Genomic DNA, 23,879 nt, shown 5'->3' with positions numbered 1-23,879 from the left:
CAGCTTGGGCCGACCCGCCCCCCGTCACCCGCCGAGGGGCGGGGCTGGGGGCGGGGCCACGAGCCTTCCCACCGCCGCGGAGCCCGGAACGGCGCGGCGGTTGTTGGCTGCCTGTTATGGCCGGCGCGAGGGCTGCGGCGGGAAGCCGGCTGGCAGCCGAGGGCCCGGGCGACCGGGTCTCCTCCGCCACCGGAGTCGTTACTCTTTTATAGGAGACTTGAAATGACCCTCCTGTGCGCTGCGACCTGGGTTGTTGCTGCCCGAGAAAAAAAAAAAAAGCACAGCGAGGTGTTTCTTGCCACTGTTACTAAACCGGTGTACTGAACAACAACCAAAAGGGGCTGTGACCCCCGGCCCCCGTCGGGCATTAAAATTACCCCGAGGGAAAAAAATAAAAGGCAATGGCAATCTTTCTGTAAGCAGGTAAGCAGAAGGGTCAGCATTTGCCTCCAGATGCCTTTTATAAACAACAGAACCCAAGGCAGGATACAGCCCTTCAGCATTTGAAAAATAGATTTCCCTAAAAGAGGGTGCCAGTTACAACATCTATTTTACCAAGCTGAGGAGTGCCAGCTTGTTTGCTGATTTATAGGCTTAGGGGTTTTTTTCTCTTCCAATGTGAGCATCCAGGAATCAATTAATCTATAAAGAGGGTTTTTTTCATAGAATCATAGAACTGTTAAGGTTGGAAAAGATCAAGTCCAACTGTCAACCCAACACCCCCATGCCTCCTAAACCATGCCCTGAAGCACCATGTCTACACTTGTTTTAACACCTCCAGGGATGGTGACTCCACCACCTCTCTTGGCAGCCTGGTTCCAATATCTGACCACTCTTTCAGTGAAGAAATTTTTCCTAATATCCAACCTAAGCCTCCCCTGATGCAGCGTGAAGCCATTTCCTCTCATCTGCTAGTAACTTGGGAGAAGAGACCAACACCCACCTCACTACAACCTCCTTTCAGGTAGTCGTAGAGAGCGATAAGGTCTCCCCTCAGCCTCCTCCAGGCTAAACACCCCCAGCTCCCTCAGCCACTCCTCATCAGACTTGTTCTCCAGACCCTTCACCAGCTTCGTTGCCCTTCTCTGCACACGCTCCAGCACCTCAATGTCATTCTTGTCCTCAGGGGCCCAAAACTGAACACAGTATTCAAGGTGTGACCTCACCAGTGCTGAGTACAGGGGCACGATCACTGCCCTGCTCCTGCTGGCCACGCTGTTCCCAATACAAGCCTTCTTGGCCACCTGGGCACACTGCTGGCTCATGTTCAGCCAAGTGTTGACCAACACCCCCAAGTCCTTCTCTGCCAGGCAGGAGGTATGGAGGGAAGAATAGATCAGATGAAGGTAAATTAATAGAAGAGCTGAAGACAAGGATTTATGTTCAAGCCTGTACTCCTCAAAGCAGTTTTAACAGGCGTTGTACTGAAGTGTTTATTTTAACCCTCTGGTCCGGCGCTTCAAGATCTGCAGCTGAGAAGGGGTCAGGAAAGATCTGTATAACTAACTCTTGTGGTTAAGCTTAATTTTCATAGGACTGAGCTTCAGCCCATCTGAAGCAACAGCATTCGAAGCTGGGCTGGTTGATTTTATCAGGAAAGTACAATGTGGTCAACTGGAATTTACTTCTGTGCCATGGTTATTTAATTGGTTAAGGGCAGTTGCTTATTCAGGAATTGTTTCCGTATGAGCTTTCTGTCAAGCAGCCACTGAGACAAGAAAAAATTTTCTATGTTTTTTGCCTTAGGTACTAAACTTTGAGTTTCTCCACTCTCAGTTGTTGTCTTATATTAGGAAGTACTCATAGTTTTAGGATTTAAATTGGTATTGTTTTGTAATTTAATTGCTGGCTAGAGGAGAAAACACTTTCATTAATACAGTAATGCATTTGTAAGCGAGCCTGTAATTTGCTTTTTTTCTTGAGATTTTTTTAAAACCAGTATTTATTTTGTTTCCTTAATTTAGGAGCATTTCGGTGGCCGTAGCATAAAACAGGTTCCATGCAGCTCTCCTGCATGCAGCTCACCTGGATGCAGCATCCAGATGCAGCAGCCTGAGAACAGAAGAGAGCCTGAGAAAGCCAAGTTTTCTGCTCCTGCACACGCTCATGAGAAGCCAAGTGGCAGGCCTTCTCTTGGGGGAGAAGAATCAGAACAGTTCCTGCATTGGTAAGGGGAAAAGGAGCTAAGTTAGAATTAGCAGGAGTGCTGAAGCTCAACTGCAAGGCCCCAGCACAGTCTGCCAGGCAGACAAAATACAGTGGAGCACGGTGTTTGGTGCTCCTGGGCTCTGGGACAGGGGGAAAAGCTTCTGAGAGGGCTTTGAAAGGATGTGGCCTCTTTATCTAGCAGGTAGTAGCCATTCCTTTTGCCTGCAGGCATTGATAGCAACTGATGACAAACAGTCTTTGGATAGCAACGCTGAGGATGCTCCCTGTGTCTCTTCCTTCAGGCGTGCTTGCCTCGTGACTTACTTGTATATTTCTATTGTGTACTCCAGGGAAGCATGAAGTCCTTAGCAACAACTCCTGGTGCCCCACTGCTTTGATACGTGTATGTTGATATATTACTATATATCAACAACCTTTAAGAAAAGCATATTTACCAGCATGTTCTCTGCTGGAAACCTCAGACTGGCATTGGGAGCAGAGGAGCAGGGTGACCCGTTCGCTCCCCAGTGCAGTGCCTGTCTGCCAGACTCCTGCGGAGCGGGTTACCTGCCTTGTGAACGAGCCCATATCCTAACGAACGGGTTGGAACTGGCTATGCAGCATGTGCGCGCGTTGGACAGCTAGCCTGGCGAGTCGCCGTGTCCTACTGCAGTAGTGCAGCTTCAGAATAACCAGCTGGAGTGACCTCTATCGGAAAACCTGATGCGGCAGCTGTTTATTATTGCAAACAGATTTAAGCTGTTTTCGGTAAATGGCTTCTGAAAATAAGCACCTTATTCCCATTTTGTTTGCGTTTCCATTTATTTTACAAGGCATCGTTCACACAATGATAACAAGGTACTGATCCAAACAATTCTGTAACAATTAAAAAAGTAAACATTTGTTGTGACCATGTACATTGAATTGCACTTTTAATAACAAGCATTACACTTATATTTCCTTATTATACTTTATATAATACATGGATTTGTTACACAAGAACTGGCAGTACTGAACTGTTCTCAGTTAAAAGTCTGATATCGCTGTGATGCTCTTTTTTCCTAACTCTTTAGGAAAGTATATTTGACGAACTTGGGATACACCCAGATAACCAGTGCAGCTCCAAACCTGGAAAACTTCATTGTAGTGGAGTCAGAGCTTTGAAGCTGCTGAAGTGTGCTGAAGTGAATCCGCCTTGAATGGCAGACTCCAGGGAGGGATCTGGAGCTCGATCGTGCTTGGTTAGACCCTTTTCTGCATTCGTGTGCCATCTTTTCCCAGTTCAGAGAAGCCACAGAATCTTCTTCCGTGGGAAAGCAACAGTTCCCAAAGCTCGAGAGAGCTGCTGGCACAGCTTTTGAAGGTGGTAGCAGCAGCAGTGCAAGCCCAGGAATTGCTGGAAGGGGGGAACTGGGATCTGGAGAAGCATCTGAGAACATCTGCTCTTGTTTGCATTGGTAGTACCATCCATATATTATATAAAATACAAAAATAAGAGAAACTGACAGGAAACTAGTACAGCCCAGGATTCTGGTGGTATCAAGTCACAAATGAAATTTATGATACCAAATCCTTTTGATGTATTTATCCCCTCGTGATTCAGTTCCCTATATATTATTCTATATATAAGATATAGTTTTCCAAAGATACATATATATTCCTTTACAGGTTAAATAAAAGCAAGTCCCACTGAATAAGAAAATAAGAGGAAGTAATGTCCTAATTTTCTACCCATATCTTTTTTTTTTTTTCAGGTAAAAATAGCATGAAATACATTCAGTAGCAAAGCAGTTGAATCCAGGAGAAATGGGGACCCCTGTATTCCTCTAGGATTAACCTGTACGTGATAAGTCATGATTCTGAAATAAATTATGTAGACCTCTGACTTGGGAAAGATAGGGTCTTGAGCAGCACTGAGTATTATTTATCTAGCTGCAAATTCTTTGAATTTCCCCAAACCCATCTAGGGATTAGCCCAGCTTTAAAGGCTGCTGTGATGTATACCTAACCTAACTCGAAAGGGCCAAACTTGAGTGTTTCACTGTGTCTCCCCTTAGCATTATTACTCTGAAGGAGGTAATAGGACAGCTCCCAGTAGGATATTAGCATAATAGATGGAAAAATAATTTAGTTCAAGCATTTGTTTGCAAGAATAATGTGATGCCTGGCGCTGTGTATAGCCGCTGCCCTGGGTGTACACAGCATTATATGTCTAGTGCGGCCAGCTGTTGGCACAACAGCCCGTTCTGCAGGGTTCGGCTGTAACAGGGCGTGCTTGTCAGCCAGAACAGTCCCTCAGTCTCGAGAGAAAAATGTCTTCCCTGATCTGCACATTCCGACAGCGACATGTACTAAGGTTTTCTCTCCAGCAGCTGGAAGAAAACCAGCATTGTAAGATAAAAAGTTTTTCTGGTTTTGATGCCAAAGGTATTTAGGCTCATTAGATTACACAGAAGCATGCCAATTATCCCTGAGCCTCATGGTAAATCAAAATAAGAGGTACTCCCACACATACAAGTAGTTTCATGGATTTCACTGCAACTACTTAATAGAAGGGAACAGCCCTGCCTTTATCCTGTGGAGAAAGCATGACTCATGTAGCTTCCAAGTTTTGATACTCCAGTGCCAGTAAATTCGGATTTTTATAAACTCCTAAATTGCCACACACAGTCAGTGAGTGACATCGTGACTCTGACATCAATGGGGTACTACATACTTCGTTAAGGGGCTGAATTCTTGCTGTTCTTGACCTTTCATCTCCCTCTCCCCTTGCAAATGGCTGGTTTTGTTTCGAGCTGTTTTTAACACAATGGCACAGATGAAAGCATCCATCTTAAAGGAAATTTAAAGGGCCAACCAAGAGAAGTCCTTTAGAATGTCTAACCAGGGAAAAAACAAATTGCTTACCTATGTAAGCAGTCTAGCTTCACTGTAGCAAATTATATACTAATTAATGGGCAGGACAAGGATGTGACTGTCAGCTGGCAGTACTGATTACATGACCTTTCCTGAGACCGGTTTTTACTAAACATTAATGCATATGGACCTCAGGGATTTTGCAGTTTCTTGGATTAACACCACGCATAATATTTTCTACTTTATAATTTTTAATTATCTCTGGGTACATTTAGAATTTGTTAAACTAAGTGAAATAAGTCCTATTGCTTTAGAATATTAAGTTTGATTCACAAAGATAATACAAGACTAGTTCACAGATGGACCACATAACTGAATCAGCCTTGCTTCATTTATCCTGTAAAGTGTTACAGTCAAAGTAAAGCCAACTTCTTTCTCAAGTGAAAAAAAAAGTACTTTTTTTTTTTCTCTCCATATTGGGCATCTCAGGAACAGATAAAACAATTATACTAAAAATATTCTTTGGAGGTTTGTCCCTAATCAAAGTAAAGGCTTTATTTCAGAACTGTGCATTCTCAATAAAATTAAAAAATAAGATTTCGTTCCACATATATATTTATAAAATTCAAATTACTTTTAATATAGCTTTGATGTGGACACACAGTTTAATACTGACTCAGGAAAAAAATATTAGTCACTCCAGACTTAGGAGCTACATTAGCTGTTCCAGTGCCACATGAAAAATAACAGTTCCAGTGAGACTTTGACGATGATCCCTGCTGAAAAGCTAAACGAGCCAGCTATCCCCGACACATCAGTCAGTCTGGGATGCGTGTGCACATGGCTCTGTCACACACTGCTGAAAGGGCTCATTAAAACCCAGATTTGTTTTCTCACAGGATGCTCAGTTTCCCAATAGCATGTGTAGTCAGCAGGTAGAATTTTAGCTTGCTGGTTTAATCCTGCAGTCTTGCTCCTTTCCTTGTTTTGAGTGTAACTATGCTTATCAAGATAATGCCATAGAGCTATTTTCTTATTCCTTCAGTAGTTTTGAGAAGACACAGTCTCCACGCAAATATTGCTCTTCCAAACACCACTGCTACAAACGCTACCTTGGATCTGCAGATGGAAGGTGAAAATTGTTTACTGCCTTTATGTCATTGCCAAGAGTGATAATGCAGCCACTGCCTTCTGAAACTTTTTTTTGCTGATGTAAGACAGCCTCCATCCTACCAGGTTTTGAAATCATCACATCTAGCAGGTAGCAAACATGTTTTTGTCACAGAATCTCAACTTCCAAAGTCAGAGAGCTGCTACACTGAGAAAGATGATGTTGGGTCAAAGCTAGTTCCATGAAATGTGGTGAGCTTATTTAGCAGTTCTTTTTTGATGGACAGGGGAAATCCCACTCCCACGATCTGCTTGCTCTCACTGGACCCCTTGAGATGATTTAACTCATTCACTTGGCAAAAGACAAAGCAGAGGGGGGTGGGGTGGGTGGGTGGGGGAAATCCACCTGCATCTTTTTGTTTGTTTGTTTTTAATCATCTCCAGTAAGTGCCATAACAAGGACAAGGGACACGACTGTACAACAGGGAGTTGGAGGGGCGAGGTCTTTGAGCAGCAGCGAGCTGTTACGTTAACTCAGCTGCTCAGGGAATCACAGTCTTAACCTTTTTTTTTTTTTTAATTATTATTACTGCATTTTTCCAATCAAGGTTTTAAATCCACTTCTAAGTATGATTCAAGATAAAGGAAATGAGAAAATAGGACACTTGTCAAACCATCAGTGTCGCTCACTGGCACAGTACTCTCCAATGTAAGAATCGGATGTTCACAACGCATTCTTAAATGTCACTTCAAATTTATCATGCAGTTCATTTTGAGTGTGAAGCGGAACTGGTAAGTGAATGACTAATGCTAGGTTAGCACAGTCAGGAGAATGGAAACATTTATGCAAACACTATAAGCAAGAGAGTGACCGGGAAAAAGATCTTTGCTAATATTCTCGAAAGAAATTCCTTCTACTCTTTCCCCGCTTTTTTCTCACTATTATTATTTCCAGATAATCACTGCTTTTGCAGGTACATTTTAAAATATTAAAAATTTTTAACCCCTTACTCTTAGAAGAGAGAATTTCATTGCAGGATAGTTGTGTCAGGATAGTGATTATATTTTGATCTCTACTTCAAACAGCTGACTGCCTTCCAGAATCATTCCTTTGGCACAGGACACATTACATTTGTACTACCCTGTTTAAAATAATTCACAATTATGCTTGACAACAAAGCACGAGATGGGTATCATTAAATTTTATTGTACAAAACTGACAATATATGGCATTCCTTAGAATTAAAAAAAAATCAAAACAGAACTAATGTCCCTGGAACAATTTTGTAAATGGAGCAATTAATATACAACCTTTAGTCCAGCAATGATATTTACCTGCAAGACCATCTTCAGACATGACAGGTGTAATTAAAAAAATATTCCATCAGTTCAAGCGATAGTTTAATTTTCCATGAAATAAGTATTTCTATAAACACTTTATGTTCAGTCGAAAGAAATGCTTTTGAATTTTCTTACCTTAAGAGATATAAAACAACTGGACAGGCTTGGGAATCATCAGAGAAGTCTACCCCATGGGAAAGTCTAGGTTTTGTATTCCACTTGAAAATGTTTGTTTTTATAAAAATAAGTAACACCTACGTAGTGTTTCCTAACCAAATACTTCTAGCAAACAGATCCTGCTTCTGTGATGTTCTATTCATCAGTGCAGCACAAGCCTTTTGGCTTTTTTAACTGGATACCTCAATTCTGTGTCAAATTCAGAATTTGAATATAGACCCAGGGAAAGGTTTTAATTATTTTCATTCATAAAACCTACCCTTTATTGCACAGGATTCACAAGAGGTCAAAACTATGCAAGGTCTTCACTCTGCTTCTCAGCAAAACCATCAAATAAATGTTGAACAGTTTTCCCTTTATCCCAGAGGAAGGAATTATTTCTTGGAGTTCTTAGTATAAACATGAAATAAAAAAGGGAACTAGACAACTTTGTTAAATTCCAGTTCAGCTGTGAACAGCCTTTAAACAACGTTGCTACAAAGAACTGCACTACTTGCATTTCTGAAGAAAAAAATCAATCAAAACTAAGGAATTATCAGGGAAGCTCATAAACGATTGTGCCAAGAGAGCACAAGACTACCTTTGCTATGGCCTAAGCTTTACAAAAAGTGCTTCTCTGCAGGACGCAGTCACTGCGATAAACTTCTGAGATGGTCCCAGGGCATCAGATATCCTAGACACCCGCGCACACGCTAGTACTTATTACACTGTGCTTTCTATGAAGAGATTATGCTTCAGTACTTTACATTTTCCATTCTCTCTCTTCCTCCAGAAGAAGAAAAAACCTTCTATGCAAGATAGAAATAATTTTGATTAGTCATGTATTAAAGACCTAGTTTTGAAGTATTTATTTAACATCTAGTCATATAAAATAAAGTGTAAAAGTATGAAGGTATCAGAACGTGGCTTTCAGCAAGGCAGTTTGGGAAGTAAGACTTCAACATAAAACAGGAATTATTTTTTTTCCCCCTTTGAAAAGGGTCACATCAGAATGAATGAAAAACACCGAAGAATTTCACTTCATGCCTGCACTCCTGCCTTTCGTCCTTTCCCCAAGAGGAGAGACCACTGGAAGAATCCTCCAGGGTTTCAGCTGTGGTGTTCTTTGTGCTCTTGTGTCGGGTCTGGCTGGAACTATGTACTGCCCTCTTTGGGCGGCAGGGGCGGCTGAGGCTGCTGTGGTGGCTGCGTGCCTGTGGCCGTTTTGATAGAGTTCAGGGTTTTGCTAAACCAAGAGTTTTTGGCAGCTTGGATTTCATTCATAAGGGCTCCTCTCTGGTGCTCCAGCTCCTAAGAAAGCAGAATAGTCAGAATTGATCAAAACCCCAATTAATTAACAAAAAAGCACCCTCAAACTCAGTCCCTGCAATCCAGTGCTTTCCTTGCAACCTCCCAGGCACTGGGGAGAGACACAGATTGAAACTGTTGAAACAGCAGAAGATATTTAAATACAAAAATGAAAACATCTTTTTTTTTTTTTTAGGACAGAAAATTGATCTGGAAGTTCACAGGTACACAATGGTACATGTATACCCTCCTTGGAACAATTTTTTGCATGGTTCAGAATTATTTTGGACTGAGCACAACAAGGTTAAGGAGACTGCCCTGCTGCACCTGGATTCCACATACCTGAATTTTGCACTTGGCTTCCACAAGCTGCAGTTTGGTCTGTGCAAGTTCCAGCTCCATCTCTCTCAGCTGCTTCTTCAGTGCATCCTTCTCATCATCTGTTTCTATGCCTTTATTCTCTGTGCTTACAGCAGGCAGCTTCAGTGCCCCCTCCTTACTGAAAATCTCACTGCAGTGTTTGCAGGCCATCACTTTACCCTGAAATACCCAGAAATCTCATTTTTAATCCATGTTACAAGAGTTGTTCTGCTTCCTGGAAGAGCCATTTTTCTGTTAGGCTACCTTTCTGTCAGGAATAGTCAAACTAGTACTGCGGGTTTCATATATTTGACATGAAAAGAATTTGAGAAGTTCATGAACAGTTTCCAGGATACATTAACCAGTATAAAAATTCCTAAAATCTACTTAGCATGCTCTGCCTAAGCACAGAGACTTTGCTCCTAGATTAGAATTACTCGAGCCTTCTTGCTACCAAAGTTTTGTAATATTTTTGCAGTAACTGTGCCAGCACAATTCAGAAGAGTAAATTACATTCTAGGGACTTTTGTCTTCCATAAGAGCACTTGACTAAATTAATACAGATTTTGATATTTTAAAGAATGACAGGTAGCTTTTCCATATTTCCAGAAGCAAGCGAGCAGCCTGTGCTCACTGCAAGGGCCAGTACTGTCCTGCTGGTGCTCATTCAGCATTGCAGGGGATGGCCCTTTTTGCCAGCAATGGCCAACACATGACAGTGAGGTTCTTGTGCTACCTGGAGAGGTGAACCAGTTACTCATGGCTGAAAATGTAGCTCGCACGAACTAAAATGGGAAATTGAGCTATTTCAGCAGATTATAGCAACATCAATGCTAGTATTGTTTTTTAATCAATAACAAAAAGTCACTAAAAAGCAATAAATCACAGGTTCAGCTCGAGTACTAAAGAAACAACTAGAAGCTAGAGAAGAGGGAAAACAATTCTGCCTACTCAGTAGTGACAAAGCAGAGGGATGGAATTATTACCTGATGAGGAAACGTTTACCTCTAGTGCAGCTGTTCCTGCTAAGGGGGTTTAGAGAACTGCTATGGAAATTCTGGGGATGGTCCAAGCTGTGCCAATTATTTGAACCAACTCTGCTTATATTACAGAAACTCAAATATAAACAGCATCTAATCTGGCCAATTTCAACTACCCCGCTGTGCACACTGGAGAAGCAACACGTTTTCTTTTCTAGAGACCCCTTTTTTTTTTCCATTTAATTAAAACATCCAAGTTAATACTGTCTCTTTATGTTTTTGCCAAAAGTATACATTTCAACAGGAAAAAGAAAAGCCAAGGATTCTATGTACTTTAGTTTGAGAGTTCCACCCTCGTATCCATCTGATACAAGATGAGCTGTGACAGGAAATAAACCCTTTCATTGTTTCCATCTGATGAAAAATACACGTGTGACTATCAGTGGAGCTGGCTGGACACCCCGGCTGTTACGTGAAACTTCAATTCACTTTTTGTTCTGTATCCCTGGCATTTAGCAATGCTTGCGTTAGAAACACCCCACATGTAGAGGCATCATTCTCACCTTCACAACTTCCAGTTCATCTTTACTGGCCGCTTGTTGTTTTTCCAGCCTGGTGCTCAGCTGGGAACAAATCTGGAGCAGAGAAAGCAGTCTCTTAGCTGAAGTTTGCTATACTAAAATATAGCCTGTGCTTTTTAAAAATGAGCTTTGTTACAGCCAATATTTTTTCAGTTCTGCCTTGCTCAGGTATATGCATTCCCCCTTAACAAATCCACTGCTGCTGATAACGAGACCGAAAAACACGGCAGCATTCAATACAGGACCTGAACACGGAGGAGACCGGAATGTTTTATGGCTGAATTGGTTTATAATGTTTATACTGCATTATGTCATGGAGTAAAGAAGCATTCACCCTACAGTGCTAAAATTAGCTGAAATACAGGTTATTCCTGATTCCCTAAATTAGGAGACTATTAGGAAAACCACAGAAAGATTTATGACAAATTACAATGCTTGCTCTCTGAAAGTCTGAAATGTTGTGTATCTTATTTAAAGCATAAGATCTGCAACTCTGAAAATTCAGCTTTCAGAACAGGTTGAAAGAAGAAATATGGGAATGCATCTCTAGAACAGTACCTGTTTATACTCTGCAATAATGGCTGTGGTTTTCTTGACCTCAGATTCTGCCTTCTCTAGCTGCTTCCTGAAGATTTCCTTCAGCTAGGAATTGAAGAGAAGAGAATTATACAGTACACTGAAAGGAGTTCTCACAATGTGCTGTGAGATTGCTCTCTCAAAGTCTTGCTGTGTTTACAACAGTTTTACAGCTGCTTCTTCTTACCGAATTCCAGTTCTTCAGACAAGCATCTGATTTACTCAGTATACAAATACTTATCACATTCAGTTATAACCAAAAAGTCTATACTGTGATACAGTGTATCCCCACTTGGAGAATTCTCCTGCAGGGTAATTCTATTTCTCTGCGTTCAATGGCGGTACAACGCAGTCCACAAACACAGAGCAAGAGCATTACCATGAAGTGGTTTTAATGATTTTGGTTTTGTTTTTCTGCACACTGTCACAGCACGTTTGGGCAGACAAATTGTTTGTTTGGAGATGGAATAGGAAAAAATGTCTCTCAGCACTATCACTCTGGTCTCCAAAACAGGAGGAAAAAATCTGGTTTGATCTGTGGCACTCCATTAAAATACAGCTAACTGATTCCTCCACCATTCAGAACCACTAACTTTTGAGAGCCCTTTTGGTAGAGAAAGGCCTCCGCTGCCTAGTTTATAGCAAACAGAGAACATGGCAACCTCCATTTTAGAAAGACACAAAGAATTACTGTTTGATTGTTGTAGTCAACTATTGTCAAATGTTGTCACCAAAAAAAAAATCAGGGTATCACTTCTGAAACATACTTCCGTGTCTGTCAGTATTCAGCATGTTACATACGCAGGATTAAAAAACTAAGATTGAACATTTTGCAAACAAGTAAGAGGCCGGGCCTGGTCAGCACAAGTCTCCTAAGCATCGGCTCTGTTCTGCTGTTGGTTCTAGCTTCAGACAGGAATGTTCACTGCTCTATTTCAGTGAACTGGCAGCTGAATCCAGAATGTCCTCTCACAAGGCAACAACTCCTCCAGCTCCTTGTTTAGATAATTAAAAGAGGTCTGATCACGACTCCTTAGCTGAGATTGCTCACCATCAGTGAAAATGATTATTACGATACTAGGAAGAGGATAAGGTATGGAAAACTGAACGTTCAGAGTTCAAGTAAAGGAAAACACTGAAAAACATACTGTTTAAAAAAAAATTTACCCTGGCACTGTAAATTTTTAGTTGCAACTGCATATCATTTCCGTGTCTGCAACACATTCATGCTTTTTTACATATCCTTTTGCTTGCATTTCCTTGCTAAAAAGGAAAAGTTGGAGGCTGCCTTACCTGAGCAGTTTCCTCCTCCTGCTTCCGTTTCTCTTCCTCAGTCTCCACAAGCTTCTGTTTGGTCAGGAGGAGTTCCTTGTTCAAAACATCCGCTTTGTCTTCAGCCTAGAATTAGAAATGCTGGTATAAATCAGGCGTTATCTGTGCCAACGTAAATGTATTGGTATAGACATACCAGAAATATTGCAGATTCAGGTTCTAGCATTGCCTTTTCCTGCCCTCTGATGGCTCACTTAACTGATTTTTTTATATGAAATTCCCCTTCAAGTAGCTGTTTTCTATGTTATTTCACTGTGTTTCAACAACTGTGCAAAAAGACTCTTTTGCCAAATGCTTCCCTATGCCCAGATGACAAGTAAGCACAGATACTATGTCCTAATACAAACCTAATGCAAATACCGATGCACAGAATCTTCTTCTTGGAAACAATACTAATCTAAGCAAGGGCAGCATGATTTAGCTCCTGTGTAACTTCAGATAACTCACTCCATTTTTGTATCTGTAAGCAGGGAAACCAGATATTGTAGAAAACGTTAGGGGCCTGCACTGTGCCTTACAAAGTGTCTGGCAAAGACAAAGAGAAAAGAGACAAACAGCACCACCAGATGAAACAGTTTGCTTATCGGTGCAAATAAATATTGCCTGGAGAAACTTGATACTGTGTGCATACTGGAGAAAATTAATTTTCTCCTTTCTTTGAAGGGCTGAGCTTATGATGAAACATACTGGGAATGCTTTGTTTTTCTGAGTACTACCGTCACCAATCACCAGGAGAGAAATGTATTTCTCAATGTCTGGATATATTCTGTTGACCTCCCCAACAGGGAGACACACACTGCATCACACCACTCGCCTGTTCAGCAACGGGGTGCTAGAACAGGCAATGGTTGCAGTCAAATTATACTTAGTTTGCTGAAAATACAAGAAAGAAAATGGCACCGCAAACACCAAATAACAGTACAGAACTTGTCTCCGAGTTGCAGTTTGGTTTTCTACCACTGCTGGTGGTGTTAGCTTATCTATCTAATGGTTTGACAGTTGGATTTGATGATCCTAGAGATCTTTTCTAACCTTAATGATTCTATGATTCTATCTGCCACAGCATTAATTATTAATGAGTAGCAGAAGCAGCTCCACCTATGGCCATGACTGAAGAGATGAACTGAGGGCTCCTACACTGCTCAGTATGGGAGAAGCAGTGAAAGAACGGAAAATTGATAAGATTGACATCTTAGAACAAAAGAACTTGGGGATTAAAAACATATTTTTGATGAAAGACCTGTTTAAGACATGCTTTGAAGGAACTACAAATCTTTCCTCCTTTCACGTGTTCATTCCAGGTTCTCCAAGCACCTGCAGTGGTGTACGGTGTCACCTGGCTTTGCAGGTGAGGAGTGCAACAGCACTAATCTTTTATTTCAGTGCTGGTGACGGAAAACTTTGTGGAGCCACTCTCTTCTACAGACAGACTGCTAACATGCAGGAGAGCAAGGAATGGGACTGGCAAAGGTATGTGTGGGCAGCCTTGTCATGATAGTTGAGAAAAAACAAGCATGGGCAGCAGCAGACATAAAACTGCTTTATGTACAGTTATTCCCAAGGAAGACAGAGCACCTCAACACATTGCTTTTGGCCTTCACAGAAGACTGCCCACTCCATCATGCAAAGCGCATCTCTGCCTGCGTTTGCTCACTAAGACAGCTCAGATTTTTAGAATCACATGGATCCAAATCAGCAGAGCCTAACTGTCAAGGATCTGCCTCCACAGAAACACAAATTGCACAGCTGTGGTCAATGATGTTTACAGTTCTGAAGTTAGATAAAGAAAGTCAAAGAACCATGGGAAATCAAATTGAAAGGCCCTTGCAGGAAAAGATTTTACATTAGGAAAGGCACTACAGCCCTCACTGAGCAAGGGACTAATCACGAGGTGCGGTGGAGTATGGCCCTCCTGTATATAGTACCTTAAGAATAGCTGTTAGGGCATTTATCAATACTACGTAAAACACTCCAGAAAGAGGAGGGTTGAATGTGTAGTTCTCTGACAGTCACCTCTGAGATAAAGGGCCTTGAATGCTGCTGCCCTCCACATTCCAGTCTTCACAGGAAACAAACGCAGTTAGCAAAGGACATCCAGGAGCCCTTCTAATTTTTGGTGCCATGCCACTTCATTGTCTCTGAATTTTGTTGGCTGTACTAAAACTGGTGTGAAAACCAGATCCACGTAAGGTGGTAGACATTCTGCAAGGCAACTTCCCTTGAAATTAGTCTTTCGAAGACTACGTGATACCTTTTTCAAGTAAATGTTCATTCTTTGGTATCTGCCTAAAGGTTATGGCTCACACTGTCTAATACAATCCACAACAGAGAAGGTGCAGTCAGCGTTGGCAAGACACCCCTGTGAATGCCTACAGTTGCACATATGTAGAAATCCAGCTTTCTAACTGCAACTAGGAGCAAGGTTGTCAGGAAAATAAAGGTGTGAATAATAATACTTTTAATGTTGTGTTCATGCTTTTACTTGAGCACAAGGCAGGGCTCCTAAAATTGGTGTTGCCAGGCATGAGCTGGGACCCATGCCTGGTAGCGTTACCTGGTCCAGGTCATTTCGTAAGGCAATTTTGCTTGTTACAAGCTCATGGGCCAAGTCATCGTTCTCCTGCTCCAGCCGCATGCTTGCTTCTTGGAGCCTGCGGTTTTCCCTCTGCAGAAAGAAAGGAACAACCACAAAAGGAAGTTAATCCTTATCAATATTGAAAAGCAATAAGCAAGTATATATTGTGTGTAAAACACTGAGAAGGCAAGAGTGCACATTAAGACAGGACTGCTGCTCTGGGAAACAACAGTGAATTAAGCCAGCAGTGCAAATGCAGCAATTCCACTTACATCCCAATGGCTATGTTTGCGTCACATAAGTGACACGCTGATTGTAGGGTTTCTCTGTCAAAAGTAAACACAGTCCTCTCCACAAAAGCAGTTGGTTTCTGCTTGCTCATCGTCAAAAGAAATTAGGCAGATAAAACCCCACGCAGCAGCAGTGAACAGGGACTGATTAAGAGACACTCATAATAACGTTTCCAGTCGGAAGTAGAAAGCTGTCCTGCTCCATTTTACAAATTTGTCTGCAGGAATCAATAAAAATAGTCCATTTCATAGACAATGTAATGCCAGCTTCCCGTCTTCTGTGGGACCAGTAAACAGCAGCCCTTAGCAGGGAACTCCCTATAGCTCCAATATCTGTACCAGCTTTCATGCACTTTCTCTGTAACTTGCACCAGTGACAACAGCGCATGTTTTACAGGATGCCACCTGAGAACAAGTGCCAGATGGAGAGGGAACCTCATCCCCAGAGCACAGGCCCAGAACCTGCTCGGTGGGCAAAGCACGGCAACACAAAATGCAGAACTTTGAGACTGCAGGTCCTGGTCCTCACTGCGCTGCCCTCCCTACCCACTCCACGCAGGCAGAAATGACTACGTAGAGCACTAACTAGAGAAGGTAAGTACACAGGAGAAGAATGAACAGCAGTAACTAATGTTTTTTAAAAATCAGTTTCCATGACTGTTCTTCTAGGGCTGCAAAACAGATTCATATTCAAAAGATGTCTGTGGGTCAACAGACTTCCAGGAGTCCACATCAAATACCTCATCTTCAGAACAATGCCAGGTGGGACAGACAGAGGTGCCCTCCTCAAATGTGTTTTAAGAGAGCAAAAAATGTGCTGGCCTTCAGTCACACAATGACTGTGTATCTTTCATACCAAAAGAGACGGCAAAGGGAATCTGTGTGCTGTAGAAAATCAAGCTAAAATATCAAGTTCATATGGAAGGTCATTAAGTGGAGGAACAATAACCTACATGGCAAGATTTCAAAAAGGACTTGTGTTCACTTGAAAGGTAAGTTACGTTCTCCAAGAAAAAACAGTAAAAGTGACTATAAATCAGGACTTAAGACAGCAAAATTTTCCCAAGAGTTGTTCAGTGAATGCCCTTCTACAAAATTTTATTTATTTGCATAAGCACATTATTCACCTGCCTTCACTTCCTCCTGCTTAACAGCTACGCTCGGGTATTTTTTTCTTTCCAAACTCACCACCATGAAACTGCAATTTTCATTTTTGTTGCAAGAAGATTTTGCATGCTTGTCTTAAACAAAAAAGGACAACTACAGCTCTAAGAGGATGCTAAAAAAGGTCTCTTCTGTGTGGGAGCTTCCTCTGTGGCAGGAAGCAGAACCCCTGCAAATACTCGCTCCTTAATGTGACCCTATTGTGCAACTAGACTATGCACTGCCCTGTACAGGAAAGTAAGCTTGTTTCCTTTCTGAAAGATTGCACTCTAAATAACTTGTTTTGTTAAAGGAACTGTAAGTAAAATACTTTTGTTTTAGCACTGTTAAAATAACCACTGCTAAAAGACACAAAACTTTGGGGATCTTTTTTAATTTAATTGCACTGTATTCTGTTTGCGACAAGGAATTTTTAAAAGTAAAATTCTTCTGTAAGGATAAGGTAAACTTTAAAGTGTAAAACCAAATTGCCATCTTTAATGATGATGATAATATTATTATTATTATTATTATTATTATTAATTTAAAAGGCTCCAATGTGCCTTTATTTCTGTATTTTGTTCAGAAATGTGGATTTTCTTAGACACAGCTCTGTCAGCAAGCAGTTGTCAGAAAGTGACTTGATTTCGCCTAAAATCTGGGACCAGATCAGGACGGTATTGCTGCCAGGTGCTACAGCACCCATACCTTCTCATAGGGATGTTGCTTAGAGGGAGAGATCAGCAAACTCTTAAGATTCCCACAGAATAACCCAGAAAGAAGTTCGCTTTAACGTTTTTGCTATGCTTTTGCCAAAAGCTTCAGTGTCCGCAAAGCAAGCCGCACAACGTGAAGTTCGAAGTTCCTGCTTTGCATTCGCAGACAAGTGGGTAAGCAAGCTATGTGGTTGGAAATGCGCTATCCTCCTCTTAAACTAGAATTTACATGGCATGTTTTTTAGTAAGTTGAAGATCTCTTACCTTGGGCATCCAGTCAATAGCTAAGAGATGTTTTTACCTCGTTCACCATGCTTTTAATTTCCAGCTGAAAGTCTCTTCTAGGGCCACCTTTACTCTTCCTCCACACAGGGCAGTATGCGCGATTAGATGGTTTGTCTTTTCCAGCTCCTCCCCCCAGATCTAGCAATGAAAAACTGCCTCCTTCCTCAGGAGGAAACTCTTAATCTGCTTAAGTCTAAATAAAACCTGACATTACACAGTAAAGACAAAAATAGCAAATAGTGCTTTTCATATGTAGCAAACTATTTTCAGTGGCTCTGAAATATTTACAGGGTTTCATAAAATACCATGCGCAATGGCATAAAGTTCAACAGATGGAGCTGGTTCGTTACAGCAGGACTTGCCTCACAGACAGCATTTTGTAACCTGACATAAGCCAACTCGTCAGACCTGCTAGCCATCCCTGGTGTAAACAGGCAGCTTCCTGCCTTTTCTTTACACACCACTAACAATTTACTGACTATGACAACGATTTCCTTCTCTTTGGCATTGCTCAGTTTCTACAATCAGTAAAATAAGAGATTCCTCCTTCCCAAATTCCTCCTAGTTACAACAGGCAGCTGGTGAACTCTGGTTCGCTTTTAAAAGGAGGATACTGCATTTCCAAAGGGGACAAACACCGCTGATACATACAAACACAAATAAACTTACCTCCTGTAAAGTCACAGACCAAATACTGCTTTCAACCATTGGTGTAAAGACAGTGAAAACAGGATATAAAATAATTTTTAATACCAACAAAGACAGCCAAAAAGGAAAAAAATGTTGCTGATTCTTCAGTGGGTTTTTTCATTCTGAGTTTTAAAGAGGATATACTTCAGCTTCCACCACATGCTGGACGGAAAGAAGGCACATGTGAAAGCAGTAGGCAGCCTCAGCTCAGGCAGGCTGAAAGGCTGAACTCCACCCTCTGCTCCCTTCCAGCCAGCACCAAGGAGCAATTCCTGACAAGATTAGTGGCGATGATGCATCCTCTCTGTGCTGCTACTCAAGCGGGGTGTAACGAGTCACAAACCATGTTAAGCAATTCAGTGTCATGTTCTCTGATGAGCGAACACCCAAACCCCGTATATTTGGGCATGAACAGATCCTTGACGGTGGAATGAAAACACGGATTAAAATTCACTTTTCTGGATGTGAGCAAACTGAAGTCTTCGTAAGCCCATTGGAAAGGGCTCTTGTCTGCGGAGGACCTCAGAAGGAAAACCCTGTGAACCTCCATCTAGAAACCCAAAAGGCTTTTACGGCAAACTATCCAGGAAAACCTCTCACAGGAAGCAACAGAGAGGCTCCTGGAGGTGGTTTGTGTATTCTCCTTATTGACTCTGAAGACACATTCCCAAAAGTGCCCCAGAACACTTTTTTAAAAAACCACAAACAGCGCTCCACATGAAGAGTTATCTTATGTTTTTCCTCATGACAGTTACCATTCAGTTACCACGACTCTCAATAAAAATGACCCGTGTATTAATTTTTGCTTCCACTTCAAACACGCACAGGGCTATTATGTCCAAATTATGCATTTATTCAGAGAGACCACTTCCCCGTTGCACAACAAGGTCCTCAGAGGAAAAGGCGTTTCTATCCTCAGAACAGGACTGCGTGCACAAACAGGGTCTGCTTGCAAAACTCCAGCCCTTCTTTGTATGGTTATATCCTCTTTATTTTAAATCAAGAAGTCCCAAGCACAACTCTGGCAATTTCTCATAAAATCAACCAAAATCCTGTTACATGAGATGTTCTCAAACACAGAAAAAAACCCCCATAATATATAGAAAAAAAATCAATCTGAACTATATTGCTATTTTTTCTGCACATGCAACTCACTTTTCCTCCTGGCTTCTATAGGCAATTTGTAATTTATTTTAACCAAGCCATGAAATTTGGTGACAAATAGCAATTTCAAACATATTTCCTTTTGCACCTTTAAAAAAATCTATCTGACAAAAATGTGAGTGATAATTTGTTATAAGCAATGGAAAATAAAGTGAAAAGGTGTCCATAAAAAAATACACTTTTCCTAAATAATACTTGCAGATACAGAAGGAAACAAACACCCAAAATAATGGCACTCTTTAATACTGTTCTTTTGGTAAGTCAAATCACAATCAACATGAAAAATACGAGCTGGGCAGGAACTCCCGTGGCATGGAGCACAGCTTATTGTAGCCCATGAATTTAACCTGTCAAGAAAACGCGACTGGTTAACGGCAGGCCAGAGGTTGCAAAACCAGCCCTTTTCCGGAGCCTGTGCAGAGTTTGGGGTTGGTGGGATTGGAGGAGCACCCTTCCTGGACATACCCAGCTGCCCTCAGGCAGGGAGCTTCGCTTTCCCGGCCTTTCACAGGAGGCTGCTCAGCCCCTGTGCTTGGGAGGACCTCTGGGACCCCAGCACTGGGGCAGAGAGGAAGAAGCACGCCACGCTCTCACACTGCTCTGGTTCGGTCCTGGTCTCCCCTGGATGCCCAGGTGAAAGCCAGACCCACACGTGAGAGCCGCGCCAGCTCCCACTGGTGGAGTTCCCTCCCCACCGCTCACAGGGCAGCAGGGAGGGACCAGGAGGAGGAGGCAGCAGCGCAGCAGGGGCCCCACAGCGGCTGCTCCCACCCCAGCCCAGCGCACGGCCCATCTCCTATGCTCTCAACAGTCTGTCAGGCTGTTCCCACTGAGGGACAGGGCACAGCCAGGTGTCTTACTCAAGACATCCTTCATCACTGCAACTCAGAAGTGCCAATGCCTCTGTGGTCCTGACTAATCTCTACTGGCAAATAAAAACTGTGACATGCTGCAAATGACAAAAACTCTAACAACTATAATTAAAAACTATCAACAGACTGAAAGCTTGTATCGTTCTTGACCTATAAGAGGCATACTCTGCAGGCATCTCCACTCTAACAATCTCATCCAAGCAACATCCTCATCCTGGGTAGTAAACCAAACACTCATTTTGTTCTGTGAAGAGAAATTGTAAAAATCACAACGATGTAGGCCTTTAGGTCACAGCCCACATAGAGAGCGTGCAAGGCCAGAGAAGCTGCGCTCAGAGGCAATACTGGCTTTTCAACAGCATAGACTCAGTCCATTCCCAAACCAAGCCTGGCTGGGCAAAGTCTAGCACTGATGCTGCCAAAATGAAATGCATTTCTGAACACATGGGCTGCAGAGCGATCTTTTAAGGGACAAGCGAAGCTGGCTCTCTACTTTCTGCCTGCAAGGATCCACAGAGCCTGCGTTTCTTGCTGCCCTTTGGAAACACTCTTGAAATATTGATTCCTACCAACCTCAGCTTGACGTATTAATACAATCAAACATGCAAGAGAAGGAACAGAGCACTTACAAGCATTTCTCCATGACACCCATCAGCTGAGGAATGCACCCAAACTTTGAACTTAATGTGCAACTAACCGGTTACAAGGTCTCTAATCACAGCATCACTGAGAGGATCAGACCCAGTCCAGCTTCATAAAAAAATCACAGAGTGAGTTGCAAAAGTGCGAGCCAAAACCCTGGGCTGTGATCTTAACTGTGATGGTGACTCACGTAAACAGTGGCCCAAGAGTCACTTTCTATAAACTCATTTGCAACTTAGGGATAATGTTCTGCACTGTCCATTGGCCAAGATTAACTAGTTAATGTGCTTCCACAAAGCTTTAAAGAAGCCTTATTTGTTTTCTAAGTATTATTTTAATTCCACAGTACTATAAGTGAACCACTGGAAAAATACTTAGCAGCAAGTTGTGGTTTTTTCTAAATAGGTCATACTCACTATTTGCCCTTGGCTGCTACAGTCCCAGTTTCCACAAACAATAAAATCTACACCCTTTAACATCGAAAGAACTACACCCAAAACATAATTTTTCACAGGTAAATACTTAAAAAAAAAAAGGTCAGTTTTACTTTGTCCGTACCGGTAACACTATCTTGTTACTTTTATGAATTATGGCATAGACTTTCACCACAGATTTTCATATTGTGGTTTTCTGAACATGGTGCGCTTTCCTTACATTCACAGACCACGTAAACCTGTTGCACCCTGGATGATTATTTACTTCTCCACACTACTGGTAGAGTCTGTACCGACTGCAATGTCACTTAACGTATTAAGGCTCAATGAAGAACAGCAGAACAGTATAGGTATATATGTGAGCTATGTGAGCTCCCAGCTAATCTGGGCAATAGGCAGTAAAGTGCTTCATCTCTGGCAACTTCACCTAAAGAAAACTGAATTTTTCAAAGCAGGGTAAGCAATAAATGGATCCTGAACACTAAGTGAAGGCAGAGCTTCCATGACACAAAAATCTATGGCAACAGAATGTAGCAGGGACAAAAAAAAGCAAATACATTGGAAAGATAAGCAATGCTGATTCAAAATTAGAGAACTGTTCTTTTTTGGTGAACTATCAAGCTATCATATTAATAACTGAAGCTTTATTTCTTTGCTGCTTTAAAGCAGGATATTTATAGCTCTTAATTCTATTGCAGTAGTACCTTGGGAGCCCAAGAGAGCTCTGGGTCCCACCGTACTAGGCATTATATTAATGAAAAACTACTAACGCTTGGTATAAACAGAGATGAATAACAAGGATCATATCTGTGAAGGAAGAGTTCATCTTCCAAAAGTCTCTGTGGATGCCACTGCACACAGCTTGTGCTAGAACAATGTGTATTTTCTCTTTTCTGTGTCTGTAGCTGAGAATCACCCTTTGTTTCTGCGTCTCATGAAGATCTCCCGTAAAAGTGCAACAGCAGGAGAGTTACCTACAAACATATAAACTGAAAGAAGAAAAATATTATATGTGGCTATTTGCAGATGTCTTGAGAGTTATAAATTGTGACTGAAATATTCCTGGAGAAAACCACTAAGTCGAAAACTTCAAAGAGCTTGTTCAAGAGAGGGGACGAGTTTCACTTGCCACTTAACTTCCCTAAGATCTGCATTGGCATATCCCGGAGAGGTGAGCACAGTACACGCACCTCTGCTTAACTGCTGGAACTGGGTCACTCCCCACAGGATTTGGCCAATGAAACAGGTTCCCATACAGCATCTCCCGTACCTTGTATCTGTCCATAGGATCTTCCTGCTGCAGCTGACTCTCTCGCATTGTTTGGTACTCTTTCTCATATTTCTTCAGCTTTTTTGTTGGCACCTGTGGAACACATTTGGAAAACAGACATTTAAAGATTAGAGGAACACTGGAAAGGCTGTCTGAAAGCTCTCCTTGCAAACAGGAAGCCAAGGAAGTGCTGGAAAGCTGCTGCTGAATAAAGTCGCTCCCCACTGCTCAGCAAGCCATGTCACACACTTACCAATACAGCTCACATCGACAGAAATCTTTCTTTGCCTACTGTTTTTAATTATTCAAATAGTTAAAAGAAAACAAGAGTGAAATAGAGACATTTTAATAAGAGTAACAAGAAGAAAAAAACCATGAACAACAGGAGTGAGAGAAGGGGGAAGAGGAAAATATGCTGTCATAGGTATGATTCAACAAAACAATGCCTTAGCAAGAAAACTGTTGAAAGTGAGATTAGAAGAAAGGAGGGTGCATGCAAAATTCCCTGGAAGAGATCAGAGTAATGTTTTTTATTTCTGAAAGAGTATTAATATCTGAATTATAGCTTGTGACCAATGCCTTCATGAAGTCTGGCATCAGACGACTCCTAGGCAAAGGTGGAGATGCTGCAGTGCCCGCGTCCAGCCGCAGCAGGGAAACAGTGAGGCGACCACACAGGAATCACAAGCAAATTCAGTAAACAACCATGCAGAATGGTCAAGTGCCAGATAGCTTGATTTCTGGGAAACCACAGCTTCAACTTAAAACAAGGTACACAAAGAACACCTGTATTTATTTTAAACAAAGCATGGAGATCCTCTGCTTTACTTTCACCTTTTAATTGGGTACGCTGTGCTCTATGTGCGATCCCATCCCTCTCTGGAGGCCTTTAATGGCATCACTCTGTCCCCACCATACAACAACAAGAAGCCAGCCCTGCTAAGTGTTGGGTCATCTGCTGGCAGGTGGAGAGATCCCTAACCCCACGTACCGTCATGGCTTGTAAACATACACTTTTCCTGGATCTGTTATTTACCTGTTATGTTCCTC

The 23,879-nt window shown here is 41.9% G+C and overlaps 1 protein-coding gene across 8 annotated transcripts in view; it reads right to left on the bottom strand.

Moving 5' to 3' along the window:
• Positions 1-7,300: 7,300 nt before the first annotated feature.
• RABGAP1L (RAB GTPase activating protein 1 like) overlaps positions 7,301-23,879 on the bottom strand; it is a 262,600-nt gene continuing 246,021 nt past the window's right edge. For 5 of the 8 annotated variants that reach the window (XM_064454429.1, XM_064454430.1, XM_064454437.1 and 2 more), the window contains 7 exons: positions 22,830-22,922; positions 15,303-15,413; positions 12,710-12,814; positions 11,399-11,482; positions 10,823-10,894; positions 9,262-9,459; positions 7,301-8,922 (listed from right to left, as the gene is read on the bottom strand). In XM_064454429.1, the coding sequence (XP_064310499.1) occupies positions 8,767-8,922; positions 9,262-9,459; positions 10,823-10,894; positions 11,399-11,482; positions 12,710-12,814; positions 15,303-15,413; positions 22,830-22,922 (819 nt within the window). In that variant the 3' untranslated portion in view covers positions 7,301-8,766. Of the gene's footprint in view, positions 8,923-9,261; positions 9,460-10,822; positions 10,895-11,398; positions 11,483-12,709; positions 12,815-15,302; positions 15,414-17,773; positions 18,356-18,426; positions 18,873-19,279; positions 22,549-22,829; positions 22,923-23,879 lie in introns of those variants that run through there. The other 3 variants (XM_064454435.1, XM_064454436.1, XM_064454431.1) reach the window with 3 other exon arrangements.

The sequence above is a fragment of the Phalacrocorax carbo genome, chromosome 6 (assembly GCF_963921805.1).
Source record: "Phalacrocorax carbo chromosome 6, bPhaCar2.1, whole genome shotgun sequence".
NCBI classification, from domain to species: Eukaryota; Metazoa; Chordata; class Aves; order Suliformes; family Phalacrocoracidae; genus Phalacrocorax; species Phalacrocorax carbo.
Note: the sequence above shows the minus strand (reverse complement) of the source record. Positions and strands in the feature narration are given on the sequence as shown.